This window comes from Thalassophryne amazonica, chromosome 20 (assembly GCF_902500255.1).
Source record: "Thalassophryne amazonica chromosome 20, fThaAma1.1, whole genome shotgun sequence".
NCBI classification, from domain to species: Eukaryota; Metazoa; Chordata; class Actinopteri; order Batrachoidiformes; family Batrachoididae; genus Thalassophryne; species Thalassophryne amazonica.
Window position 1 is genome coordinate 19,106,461 of NC_047122.1, and position 15,375 is coordinate 19,121,835.

Here is a 15,375-nt window from a genome sequence, read left to right on the forward strand (position 1 = left end):
GGAAGGGGAAGATCGGGTGCGAAATCGGCCTAATTACCCTGCAGTGTGAACCAGGCATTACGCAAATGATCATGGGATCGTTTGTAAATAATAAACAGTTTGTAAACAGTTCCAATGAAAACTATTTTTTCATGTGAAAATGAGTTGTGGTGCAAATTTGGTGAGAATCTGTGATGTAGTTTTCACATGATCCTTTAAAGCCTATATAAAGGGAAATCTTGATCCAGAATGCGGATTCGGTGTCGCAGACCAAATGGTCCCCCCTAAAAATTGGTCCACCCTGCCTCCATTGCGCATGTGTCATTTCGGAGCGTTAACAGCTCATCTGAGAAAGAGTCTCTTCACTCAAAGTGATCAAATGGATTAATGTCATTAAACATTCATTCTAAAGTCAGTTTTAAGCAGAAACGAGGCAATATTTGGTGGTGCTTTGAAATGATGGATGCACAGTGAACGCAGCAGCAAGCAGCCTGTGTAGCTGCAGCGCTCTGATTGCTTCCTTCGTCTTTTATGATGAAATAATACTGAATTTATGTGCAGTTTGAAGCAGAAACAATGAACCGCAGCTGATGACGCATGCGCAGTGGAGGCAGGGCAGACCAATCTTTAGGGGGGAACGTTCGGTCTGCGAAACTGGATCACCTCCAAAATTTAACAAAGTCTTCCATGCCCTAATATTTATCTGTGGTGCAAATTTGGTGAAAATCCATGAAGTAGTTTTGAAGAAATACATCAAAGCCTATGTAAAGGGAAATCTTGATCCAGAATCCAATTCTGGATCCATATCACCTCCAAAATTCAATGGAGTCTTCCATGCCCTAATATCTATCTGTAGTGCAAATGTAGTGAGAATCCATAAAGTACTAAAATAAAAAAATTGAATAAAATATATTTTATTCATAAAATATGAATAAAAAATTATTCATAACCATCCCAAAGACATATCTTTATGTTCGGCTGCCTTCAGTAATGCTGGTATTTGGTTAGACTCTTTCTCTCCGATTGTTCTGTCTGAGTTATTTTTATTAGTCACTTCCTCCAAACCATCAACATGTCTATTAGACCCCATTCCTACCAGGCTGCTCAAGGAAGCCCTACCATTAATTAATGCTTCGATCTTAAATATGATCAATCTATCTTTATTAGTTGGCTATGTACCACAGGCTTTTAAGGTGGCAGTAATTAAACCATTACTTAAAGCCATCACATGACCCAGCTATCTTAGCTAATTATAGGCCAATCTCCAACCTTCCTTTTCTCTCAAAAATTCTTGAAAGGGTAGTTGTAAAACAGCTAAGTGATCATCTGCAGAGGAATGGTCTATTTGAAGAGTTTCAGTCAGGTTTCAGAATTCATCATAGTACAGAAACAGCATTACTGAAGGTTACAAATGATCTTCTTATGGCCTCAGACAGTGGACTCATCTCTGTGCTCGTCCTGTTAGACCTCAGTGCAGCTTTTGATACTGGTGACCATAAAATTTTATTACAGAGATTAGAGCATCACAAAGGGCTCTTGGGCAAGGTCTTTAATCCCCTATTGCTCCCGGTGTGTAGTGAGCGCCTTGTATGGCAGCACCCTGACATCGGGGTGAATGTGAGGCATAATCGTAAAGCGCTTTGAGCGTCTGATGCAGATGGAAAAGCGCTATATAAATGCAGTCCATTTACCATAGGTATTAAAGGCACTGCGCTGCAGTGGTTTGAATCATATTTATCTAATAGATTACAATTTGTTCATGTAAATGGGGAGTCTTCTTCACAGACTAAGGTTAATTATGGAGTTCCACAAGGTTCTGTGCTAGGACCAATTTTATTCACTTTATACATGCTTCCCTTAGGCAGTATTATTAGAAAGCATTGCTTAAATTTTCATTGTTACGCAGATGATACCCAGCTTTATCTATCCGTGAAGCCAGAGGACACACACCAATTAGTTAAACTGCAGGAATGTCTTTCAGACATAAAGACACGGATGACCTCTAATTTCCTGCTTTTAAATTCAGATAAAACTAAAGTTATTGTACTTGGCCCCACAAATCTTAGAAACATGGTGTCTAACCAGATCCTTACTCTGGATGGCATTACCCTGACCTCCAGTAATACTGTGAGAACTCTGGGAGTTATTTTTGATCAGGATATGTCCTTCAATGTGCATATTAAGCAAATATGTAGGACTGCTTTTTTGCATTTGCGCAATATCTCTAAAATTAGAAAGGTCTTGTCTCAGAGTGATGCTGAAAAGCTAATTCATGCATTTATTTCTTCTAGGCTGGACTACTGTAATTCATTATTATCAGGTTGTCCTAAAAGTTCTCTGAAAAGCCTTCAGTTAATTCAAAATGCTGCAGCTAGAGTGCTGACAGGGACTAGAAGGAGAGAGCATATTTCACCCATATCGGCCTCTCTTCATTGGCTCCCTGTTAATTCCAGAATAGAATTTAAAATTCTTCTTACTTATAAGGTTCCGAATAATCAGGTCCCATCTTATCTTAGGGACCTCATAGTACCATATCACCCCAATAGAGCACTTCGCTCTCACACTGCAGGCTTACTTGTAGTTCCTAGGGTTTGTAAGAGTAGAATGGGAGACAGAGCCTTCAGCTTTCAGGCTCCTCTCCTGTGGAACCAGCTCCCAATTCGGATTAGGGAGACAGACACCCTCTCTACTTTTAAGATTAGGCTTAAAACTTTCCTTTTTGCTAAAGCTTATAGTTAGGGCTGGATCAGGTGACCCTGAACCATCCCTTAGTTATGCTGCTATAGACTTAGACTGCTGGGGGGTTCCCATGATGCACTGAGTGTTTCTTTCTCTTTCTGCTCTGTATGCACCACTCTGCATTTAATCATTAGTGATTGATCTCTGCTCTCTTCCACAGCATGTCTTTTTCCTGATTCTCTCCCCTCAGCCCCAACCAGTCCCAGCAGAAGACTGCCCCTCCCTGAGCCTGGTTCTGCTGGAGGTTTCTTCCTGTTAAAAGGGAGTTTTTCCTTACCACTGTCGCCAAGTGCTTGCTCATAGGGGGTCGTTTTGACCGTTGGGGTTTTTCTGTGATTATTGTATGGCTTTTGCCTTACAATATAAAGCGCCTTGGGGCAACTGTTGTGATTTGGCGCTATATAAATAAAATTGATTTGATTTGTTGGATTTGTGAGAATCTACTGAATCTACTGGTACCTTGTTTTCCATGTAACAATAAGAAATATACTCAAAACCTGGATTAATCTTTTTAGTCACATAGCACTACTATTATTCTGAACACTACTGTATATATATTGGAATCTATTATATCCCGGGTAGGAAGGCACTTCATATGACCAAGTCAACATGCAAGCTGTGCAAAATAAAGGTCACGCACTTTGGAAACAACAAATGCTCCGGCACATTTAGTGCATCATCACCCTGAGCTGAAAAAAGTAGAAATGCTGCAGCGGCAACACCAGCAGGCAACCAGCGCACACTGCATCACTTTAACAAACTTTTTTAAACGAATATTGATTTTTTTTTAATCGATTTGTGATGCCATCCGATAAGAGCTCAGACAACGCCGCTTGCAGTTAAGTGTTCATGAAAATTCAGTAAGGTATATCTTATATATTATATTCCAATTCTAAGGTAGAACTGTGCTATTATACTACGGTATATCTAAGTATCTAAAAAGGAAGAGTAAAACAGAGTAAAACAGAAGAGTAGAGTAGAGTCGCTTAGGTGCCTGGTCTTGAGAACCAGGGATGGTAGGTTGAAAAGCTTTTTTATCCCATGGGAACTCTCCCTACCCACCCAAGCGGCTCAAGAAAAAAAGTATATATTATAACAATAAATAATAAGACATAAGAAAGGTAAGACATCATATATATAACTATATTTAAATATTAAGGGTAATAAACAACATATACAAGAAATATGGTACTATGTAATATACAGGAGTAGATATTAAAATCTAAATATGAATACAGGAGAAGATTTGGTCATGGTATTTTAATTATAGAAACAGAAGCTATGACGTAATGTGTATTATCTATTTAAAGTAACTCTGCTAGCATACTATAGGAAAATAAAAAGCATAATGTATATGCTATCAAATGGAAACCTAAGAACTAAGGTACTATATGTTGATATCTTTAAAAAGAAGACAAACTGATGAATCATTAAAAATCTACACCATGTAAAACAAAATTGTAAATAATGAAAATAAGCTAGTTCTAGTTAGAAGAGCTAAATTAGCCATTAATAAGCGAACCGTACCTAGCAAGCTAACAAGATAAACAAAAACAGTAATTAGTGTATAAAGTATAATAGCGTAGTTAAACCTACAATAACGGTATTAACAAATACATATAAAAATAAATGTGGACAAAAGTATGAATTAATGTGGGTTATCAAACAGAAAAGAACCAATTATTTTGTAAGCTATGATAAACGGTGCTACAGCCGGCTAGATAAGCTAACATTCGCTGTTAGGTATAACTAATTGTACCCCACTCCTCCAGTATTTCCATAAATATAATAATAATATTAAAAAGGGGGAACAAGAAAAAGTAAAGCGTGTTTATGGAGAAGAAGAAGAAGAAAAACAAACCCCACAATCCTCTGTGAAATGCTGCGGCACCTCTATCCTGATTGTCCTCCTTCATCCGCTTGCACCTGTCCTGCTCCTCAGTGTTCTCCTGCTTGACAGCATACTTGGTGATGACGTTCTCCAGGCGGGACAAAGACATCTCTCTGTTGGACCGCAGTTGTCGCTGCAGGGCCGCGTCTGACAGGGCTGGATCAGAGCAGAGAACCATATCAGTTTTTTTTTTCCCCCCTCGCTGGAAGTGAATAGTTTTACACTATTCCAAAATGCAACTAATTTAGTGGCCAAAGTGTCACTCTGCAACAATCAGATTTACATTCAGGGATCACTAGACTTGGTCACCTGCTTAAAACCTTACTGGTCTTGTAGCTGTCAGTCAGCCAGGAGCCAAAGTTGTAGACCATGTCCAGGTGGCGTCTCTCCTGCAGGCGGCTCCCCGTCTCTGTGAAGGCCTCCTGGGCGATCTGGTTCAGCTGCTTTCGGCTCAGGGACAAGTTGTGGCGCTCATTGGCTCGCAGCACCTGTTGGAGGATGTCCTGGTAATCTGGAGGGTTCCTTTGAGCTTCGGGAATGTTGATGAAACGCTCAATCTGACAGAAAGGAGGAACACAGGAAGGGATCATATCTCCAGTAAAATCATCATAATCCCGCTCTGAACAGATGCCATTAACAAATGCTGCAGTCTGTCTCCAAAACATACTGTATGATTGATTTTTTTTTTTTTTTTGTAACTTTGCTCCTGTGTCTTATTGTCGTTGAGAAATGCTCCACAAATAATAAAAAACGAATTTCTACTGCCACGACAACTGCCATTAAAAAGCGAATTCAATATTTAAGTGATGTGGTTTAAGAGATTTGGGTTAATTTATTTAATATTCAGAATACATGAAGATCAGTCCAGGTTTGGGCTGTAATCGTTAGAAGTACTGATATAACGGATCAGAATTGATCAGTACAGGATAGTGTGCCTTAATGGGGGATTTTCAAGTTCCGCCGCCCCCTTGAAACTGAGACTTCCGGTTAGTGAGCCTCTCGCTCACATGTTTGGCTTCATTAGAAACAACAGGTTGTTATGACCCCTCACGGAGCGGCTGACCGAACGGATGTTATGACCCCTCACAGAGTGGCTGACCGAACGGATGTTATGACCCCTCACAGAGTGGCTGACCGAACGGATGTTATGACCCCTCACGGAGCGGCTGACCGATCGAAACTGGATGCCGGTTAAACGATGTCTCCGAAAGTCAACTTAAGTTCAGATTTCTTGTTTCTTTTTGGCTTCAGTGTCCTTCGTTAGTGCTGTGTGATCAGGGTTTTACATTCGTTGCTAGGAAAGTTCAATGACCACAATACCAACATTCTGGGCGCAATGAACACGTTTTCACTATTATTTGATTTGTTTGTGTGACTGACATCGTTATTCAAGCATTCAAAAGGCTGTTCCTACCTCTACACAACTCCAAACAGCGACGAGAAAGTTTCTTGACAGTTCTTGTTGTGGAACAAAACCACATCTCACTAACCGGACAGAGTTGTGACGTCATCACACATAGGCACTGCTCTACCGCAATTTGAAAAACCCCCATTGAGAGAGTGGCGTCAACTCAGAACATGGCACCATTTTGGTTCCAACTACGCTGAACTACTTAATGAACCTTTAATGTTTTCAACATTTTTAAAAATCATTTAACCACATACAGCAACACATCCAGGTACAGGTGCTATCAAAATAGATATAAAAATAGTTAAGCTATCAAATTTGCAATTTATGATGACTTATTTAATCAATTTAAAGCATGATTTATGCAGCTGCACAGCTGTAATTCCGTGTCGTGCAATGATGACGTGACAGTTTTAAAGTTCTCCGTAGCTGGATTATACTTTATTCTGGACTAATTTGACCCTCAACAAGCTTTTCTTTCTACAATCATCACCTCCAATTCAAAGGTAAGCTGAACAATTTCCTCTTTTACCGGCTTCGTGCTGTAAAGTTGCGAACTTTTCTGATCCATTTTTAATCAGCGTGCGCACTGTAAAAACTATTATAATATGATGGCAGACGAAGGAGCAAAAGCAGAAAAGTGTCAAATCACAGCCTTTTGTGTCTGATTTAACAGGTGCACGTCAGGCTTCAGGTCCCAGTCTGAACGGGTGGTCCATAAAAATGGTCAAAAATTTTTTTCCAAAAAACTTCGTCTCACCCTCTAAATTTGTTGTACCTAACATAAAAACACATCATGTACAATTTCATAAAACTCTAATAATGTTTACTGGTAGCACACAGCCCTTAAAGATTTTGCTGGCAATAACTGTCATATAGTATGGTCATTTCCAGATATTTCCAAATTATTTCTGTCAGTTTAATATTGATATGTCACGACAGAAATTATTGCAATACATTGGAAAATCAAATCTTTTCATATCCCATAAAATAGTTAACACTAAAACATGAATTGTGAGATGCAGTTCTTCTCGTACATGTATCATGCTCTTACAATACCTACATACTGGGGTAGCGAAGATTTTGTAACAATCAAACATTGCATTTTCATTTTATTGATGAAATACTGTTTCATTATTGATAAATTTAAATAAGTCTATGCTTTATATATTTCCACATATATTTTGATCTAGCTCCAAACAACAATATTCTTTATGCCTTGCAGTACTTAATATTCAAAAATGTATGAATCAGCACAAGAACCAATTATACAGCTGTGTAACATAAGAGAACATCCTTTACATGATAATGATATTTAAGTTGCTTGCATCATGACCAAGACTTGCTGCCGTTTCAGTCAGAATATAGGTGGCACTTCTGTCTGTTGTTTTGGTCCTATCCAATGCTGCTGCAAGTCCTGGTGTTACAACAGCTTTAATTTTACTGGCTTTTTGTGGCACTGGCATAACAAATTCTTCATCTGGACTTTCTGTGTTCTCTTCACTCTGGCTGGAGACAGTGTCAGGTAGTGAGACATTAGATGGTCCAGGCTCCTCCAGTTTCTCTTTGTATTTTGCTTCTGCAGCTTTCCTTTTTCTGCTCTTTGTTCTTTGGCAGTTTGTATTTTATCTATGCCTGTCATGCATCCTCTACCTTTCTCTTGCTGAGCAAGTAGGAACTGTCTGTCATCTTCAAACTTTATCACTGTTAGGACATCCTGATGTGCCATGTCAAACAAGTCCTCCAAAGATTCACAAAACACTGTTTCATCTTTCTTCTGCTTGTCTGTATTGCGATTCTTGGTCTTTTTCAATGTTTTCCATTTTCCGAACACCTCTTCTAACTTTGTGATCAGATGCTGCTTTGCCCTCAGTGGGATTCTAGCTCTCTCCCAAAAAGGAATTGCCATGTCTATAGAGGTCACAGCAGCATCATGGACAGTTTTCTTCAAATCAGTGTGTTTGAAGAAAAATACCTTGAGTATTTTCCCATTTGAGGGCAATTTGTTTCCCTTTATTTCAGTCGGTGGAACCAATAAGGTATACAAATGTTCTACTTCTAGTAGCTGACATGTTTTACTGAAGTTTCCAGTTAATGGTTAAGCATGTTAAGTCAGCAAGTGTCTCTTTTTACATTTATCTCATGTTAGATTCACCATCACCAAAGATCTGAAAGAAAAGAAGCTGTGAATTGAAGCAAAATTTTCAGCTTGTAGCTTAAAATAACATTTTTGAAAGTATGATGTTTGTGAGAAATATTTAAACCCAGGTATAGTTTTAAATTGAATATAAAATTATACTTTAGTTACACTCAGGTGGTTAACTTCTATCCTCTTTATAAGTGATGTGATTAGATACTGGATAATGGATAACCTATTGCACGGGCACTCGGGCAGCGATAATTGATATATTTACAACCTTCAGCTATGATGTGCTACCTCTAAATATTAATGTATGACAAAAATATTTGGCAGGCTTTCTTTTTTCCCAAAGCATCATAAAATGAAGGGGTGAGAGTAATGAATTTCCAACTTTTATTTTTTTGAACCACCCTACTGAACACGGTTTGAAAAAAATAAACGGTCGGACTATTAATCAGGGAAATTACTCCGGTCCCACTTTCCTCAAATTGGCGAGTGTCAGAGCACTGAACATTAATTTGTTCCTCTGAGCATGTTCACGATGCTGGGCATCAAAACCAAATACCTTCAATTCAAGTTTCAGAAACGGACAAAACAAATTTTTCAAAGACGTTATTGGCCTTATTGTTTTGCCATTGCTCCTACGAATCTGTCAAGACAAATTCAGGTGGCTGGTGTGTTTAATAGTCCCACAGTGAGTATTAATTGACCCAAAAATATGATGTTTTTTCCAAAAATAATGTAACATCTTTGATATAATGCAAATTCAGCTGGACAGAAAAAGATGTACACCTATTAATCATTAAGAAACATCATATTTACAGCATCCTTATTGTTTCTAGTTTCCATTGATATATGACGTGGTACTTTTGGGGCAATTACAGCTGCTCCGTCCTGTTTTTCTTCAATGAAGCATAATGCAAAAATACCAAAATTTACCATACACACAGGTCACCTTGCATTTAGTGGATAAAAACACGTTAAAACTTCTGGAAGTACCCAAAACACCTATTGAGAGTCGAAAGAGTTGAAAGAAAAAAAACAAAAAAAAAACCTTTTCATTAGATTTTTGGAATTTCATACTGTAGTCCTTTTATTTTGGGCATTTTTTTTTTCTGTCCCACAGTGTCCGTCCATAACGCTACATGTTGCTCCTCACTGTGGGAAGATAAAAAAAACAAAAAAACAACAAAATGTTGACCTAAGTCAATCAATCAATCAATCAATTTTTTTTATAAGTGTATTTATTACCTAAGTGTGATGAAGACTTACCCACAAGCATACTCTATAAAGACATCGATGAAAAAAATTCAAGTGGCCAAATCCCCACAACCAATGAACCATTTCTGTCCCACAAAATGTCCGCCCGTCACATGTGACGGACAAACATGTTGTGGGACATTTTTCCTTTGGTACTGTACATTATTTGTATGGAAAAGGTATCATTTGTATGTATAATTTTTGCATAGTCACAGTGTTTACAACAGATATTTGTGCATTTTTCACAAATTACATTTACTTTTGCATGACGACAGATCTGTTAAGGCTCATTGATTATGTTCTTTTTATGATACTGGAGATATAAAAACTCACACATATATAACTTTGGGATATTGAAGGTTTCAGAGATGGAAATCATCATTTTGGTCCCACTGTGTCCATCTGTCACATGTACAGTCGGGAGCTCAGTCTAATATTATTAGTGATTATAAGTAACCTGTCTTTTAAAGATGAAATTGGTCAAGTACTAATTACATGTTTATGCTTCACTGAATTTAGGGCCCCTCAGATCAATTACTTACAATATATCACTTTAGAATTAGGCAGCAATGCAAGTGCAGAAGCACCAAGTGCAGTTCAAAGAGTGCATGCTAATTGCAAATCAGTGCAAGTTGTTAACATGTTCATTTTGATCGGTGGCTTCAGAATCCTCATTTGGACTGGAAATCTTGAACTGTACAGATATCGCCCTACTCTATAAAGCTTTCTGAAGGTGAGTCACCATGAGTTTCCTGATTTTCCATCAATTCACATTCTTTCAAAAGCTGTTTGTCAAATTCGACTTTTGATAAGTAAAGAAATGCATGTGTCAATTATTCTAGGGTGTGCTGAGGTTGGTTTTAGGATGATTCCTTTTTATGCACATCCTGCTGATTTCCCTTTAAATTCACATCCCACTCTGATAAATCAAGATGGCTACTACATGCATGACGGCCATATTGATTTTATTTTCTGCCTTGTAAATCTTAAAAATGCCCGGTCCTTTTGTTTTCATTGTCTCAGGGTACTAAAAGTATGTTAGGGTGGTAATGGTAAGGATGTTTCATACAGATTTGTGGCATGCTCCAATAATCAAGATGCCCCCATGGCAGCCACCTTGATTTTGGTTTCCACTAAATAACACGTTAATAACACGTTAATATCTTGTCAATTTGTTTTCATTTCAAGGTATGTTTGGGTGCTTAAAGGGACACTTTACTCATCAATGTTAACCCCTATATATACTTAAATAGTGGCATCTTAAATAAAAACAAGATTTGCAATAGATTAGCTTAATTTTTATGATTTTTAAAAAACTGATCAGCCTTCCATGTGCTGCATGTATGAAGTAACAAGTGCTGATTTTGCACAGCCTGGTGTACATACATGTATAGATACTGCAGTAAAACACCTGAAAATCTTACACTTAAATTCTAATGTGACATCAGAAAGTAGTAAATTATATTTCTTGCTCTTATTTATGAATATGAGTCAAATCATTAGCCTATTTTTGAGATTTTGTAAGGAGTTTTACTGATATCTCTATACATGTGTTTACATTTAACAGTGTAAGAGCACTTGTGATGTCATAGCACAGGCAACTGGAGGAAACTTCATTTGAAAAATTCTCAAAAAAATAAATTCCAATAATTATCAGAAACTGTATTTCAAGGTTGATATGATCATTATCTTTATCTTTTATAAATTGCTATTTTAATACGAGTGGAGTGTCCCTTTAATAAGGCCTTTTCAATTGCATGTAAATCCTTAAAGCTATGGTCCATTCCATGTAAAATCAGGCTTTTGTTTGCTTTTAGTAAATTACTCTTACAAAACCTTGTCCTTTAATTTGATGTTGTATCAGCAGCCTGGCTAAAAATTCTCTATATAAAACTATACCCCTTCCAGCAAAACCTCTTGCATGAGGCTTGGGCACAACAGAAGGCATGTTTCAAACACAGTTTTTTTTTCTTTTGGTTTTGTTTTTACAGCAAGTGAAATAATGGACCTATAAAAAAAAAAAAAAAAAAAAAATTGAACTTAACACATTGTTTCCCATGCTGCTGCATGGTGCAACAACTGGCATCAATAAAACTGTGTAGGACGTTAGCATAGTTCCATACCTATTTGGAAATTTGTCTTTTGATCATCTGTGAATAAAGACACTTTTGTGGGGCAGGGAACATTATTTTGGCAAAATATTCCAGTTTTTGGGCCTGTTCATGCAAAAGAGTGACCAGGATTTTATTCAGAGAATAAAGATTGTATTAAAAAAAAAAAGAGCAACATTCTCAAGACCGTAGTTGTCCACACTTAAAAACAATACATGTTCTACTTGTTTTGAAGATTTTTTTTTTCCACTGTTGCTGTTACATTTTGATGCCCAGCTTGGTGAACACACTCCTCTGTTACTGTGCACGTACAGACTGCTTGGGATTTTTAATGGAAATGCATTGTGATCAGACGGGACAGTTTATCTGATGCGAGCGAAAACCCATTGTACAAAAAATCCGTCATATATGGTGTTTATTACATGGTAAACAATACAAAAACCTTGGGACTTTTTGTCTGGTGAAGGCGACTATCTAGTTTATACAATGACAGTTTAGGTGAGTTTTACTGTACATGGGACTGAACAATAAATTTACCTCTCAAAACTTTGATGATGATGAAGTTGATTCCAGCCCACATGGCTGACTTTATTTTCCCAAATTTTTCTTCTGTTTGGATCTGAAGGGAATCTGTACAACTTGAAGCCCTTGCTGTGTCTATTTGTGCCTCCAAATGCACAAAAACCCATAATTTTCAGTGAATAAAAAAGAAAAAAAGATGGATTTCCATGCAAATACGTAGATTAGGAGGGCACCATGAGTCACATGACTTTTTTTTTTTTTTTCTCGACTCCTCATGTCACCACTCTCTTAATTAAGGCACACGCGTACAGGACACCCTCCCAACAGTTCAGCACACGTCAAAGATTATTCACAAAGTTCATGTCATTGGGACTTGTTTTTAAAGTGATAACTTAATTTTGACACAGTTGTGATGAAATCAGTCTGGGTGGAGGTTAATGCAGTTGCGTGCTCATATTGTGAAGTTGTGAACACATCTTCATTAACAACACCCTCGTGCTCTGCTCAAGACAGCCTGCTGCAGGCTCAGTGCACCCCTGGGTCCAAACACAGGAAGACTTTCAAAGACCTCGGGAGTTGAGGGCTGAAGTGTCTGCTGTCCCAGCGAAGTTGTGAGGCCAGTGAACCCAGCACTGTGCTTCATTTTCATTTATTTATACAGCACCAAATCACAACAAGGTTGCCTCAAGGCGCTTGGAGCACATGTATGACGGGTCAAAGTGATCAAAATTAATTGAAATATTGAATGTGGTAAATATGAACGCAGTAAAACATAGATTGTGGTAAAAATGAAAGCAGTAAAACTTTGAATGTGGTGAAAATGAAAGCAGTAAAACAATTAATGTGGTTAAAAGTGAAAGCAGTAAATATTGAATGTGGTTAAAAAAAATCAAAAGGGTAAAACTGGACTTGATAAAAATGGAAGGTGTGAAGTACTAAACATGAAAATGAGTGACATAAAAATATAACATTGGCTAATTTAATTCACTGCCTCGATTTTAGTCCCTCTGCTTTACCCATTTCAATTGTATCATTTGCTGTACTCAATTTAATGTTGAATGTTTTCATTCACTGCCTCAATTTTAGCAGGTCCAATTTACACGCTTCAGTTTTATCATTCACCGTGTCAACTGTGCAATTTTGCTCACTTCCGCTGGATCAGAATATGGCAGCAGCCACTGTTGCGACAGCGGAAATTTGTAGTCCAGAGCCACTGCGCATGTCACTGACCGCGGGGTGGTGCCATTGGGAGTCGCAGACGAAGAGTGCCCAAATAACGTTTTATACGCGACACAAAAATAAACAATGGTGGACTCTGTGTGTTTGCTGCTCTATGAGTTTTTAAGAGAAAGTTGCTGGCGACGAGACGAGCACGCTTGAAAAGTACAGAAGACTTTGGGAATACGAGCTGCTAGAGACTAAGAGACAAAAGTTCTGTTTTTATAGGCATTCTTTATAATACAGCCTTTTATTGTCATTGTACACATAAATACAATGAAATTTGTCTGCATTTAACCCATCCAAATTAGACACTTAAGATCAATTTAAGATCAATATGCAGCTTAATACCTGCTTGATGTGTAACAGAAATAACCCACACCGTTTACCAGATTAAATGCCCAAAACACAGATTTTTTTTAAATATACCTGCAATTAAATGATTCATTTAGATTAATCACAAACCCTGTAATCAATTACATTATTTTTTTAACCTGACAGCACTAATTAAAATATGTATGCTGTATGTGTGTGTTTCAGATGGTTTTCTCAGAGACACCGCTGCAAAGGTTCATGCCATGGAATGGGACACCTGTCATCATTTGCCTACACGTCATACACCGGTTATGTTTCACAGTGAATTTTGAATAAACTTTTGTACTTTTTGCTAAAAGTTCTCCACTTTTGTGTAACATCAATTTGATTTGTAAGTTACCAAGCAGTGGCGGATGCTGGTCTTTCAAGGAGGGGAAGCTCAATTTCGGCCTACATCATAAAATGTGTCGGTTTATAAATACGTAAATTCTACCCTCCGTTCCTTTTCAAGAAAATGATCTGTGACCCTGTCGTACCAACAAGGCATCTTTTCCAGGTTCTTGACTAGTGTCCTCTCAATGGCCAGCAGAGCTAGGCTGCTTAAACGGCCTTGGCCCATGGTGTTGCTGGTGTAAGACTTGAGCCGCTTTAAACAGTTCGTTTGCCACTATTGCCACTAATGACAATAGTTTGTACACCTGAGGCATTGCACCGTCCAACTCCATGTCTTTCAGAAACAGCAAGAAATCACATAGCTTTCCCCTGTTGCCCTGCAAGTCCTGGTTTGAATATAGGACTTGAAGTTCAGACCTCAGTTTCCCTGAATCAAAGAACTGGCCAAAACTTTTCAGGACACTGTGAAATGCCTCCTCTGGAAACACTTGTCTCATCTCATCAAATTTCCCTGGATTGACCAATTCCAAGAAGCGCAGACTTTCCAAATTTGCAAAACGCCGAGGTAGCTGCTCTGTGAGATTGTCTAGGATGGCCATGTACAGATTTCTGTAGCGCTCCTTGGGATCCTGTAGTTGTGACAGACGGCATTTTCTCATGGGCTCAGTTTGTGGGTCTGATGTGAGATCTGCTGCTTTGGCATAAACAGCTTGGAAAGCCCCCTCTGACCTCTTCTCTTTGACAAAAGCAAGAAGAGACTCAATTCTTTTCTTGCAGTACAGAACATCCATAGCTCTCTGCTGGACAATGTCAAACACCACATCAGTCTCAGAGAAGATTTGTTCATATGTGTACAACATTAACACAAACTCAAAATCCTCCAGTTTCATCAGAAGGCCTTTGGCACAGTCTAATGTGTCATCATCCATGGACTTATCTACAATGATCATCTCAAAAGTTTGCAGGAGGGCATCATAATTGTTTGCCACAGTACTCACTATCCGTGATGTGAAATTCCATCGAGTAGGAGCATTTCTGGGCAACCTTGAGCAGCCTGCAGACTCAAGAAAAGACATCCTCTTTGTGGATTTTGAGAAAAATGTGGCAAACCCAGAGAGTGATGCAAAAAAAATTCTGCACTCAGATAAGCATTTAGCCACCTGAGAGAACCAGATTCAGTCTGTGTGCATAGCAATGCACAAACACTGCACTGGAGGCTATTGCTTTAACTTTGGCCTGCAAACCATTGAGAGCTGAAGCCATGACAGCAGCCCCATCATAGGTTTGCGCCACAAGTTTCTCCCTGAAATTGTAGCCCTGCATGTTCTCATTCAAGACTTCAAAAACAGACTGAGCATCTCTCCCCCCAGAAACATCAAAAAAATCCAATAAAGCGCTC

At 38.3% G+C, this 15,375-nt stretch overlaps 1 protein-coding gene across 1 annotated transcript in view; it reads right to left on the minus strand.

Annotated features, from left to right (window-relative positions):
• LOC117501364 (death domain-associated protein 6-like) overlaps positions 1 to 15,375 on the minus strand; it is a 49,912-nt gene that overhangs the window by 22,154 nt on the left and 12,383 nt on the right. Inside the window, 2 exon segments of the mRNA XM_034160225.1 lie at positions 4,580 to 4,765; positions 4,935 to 5,166. Of these exon segments, the coding sequence (XP_034016116.1) occupies positions 4,580 to 4,765; positions 4,935 to 5,166 (418 nt within the window).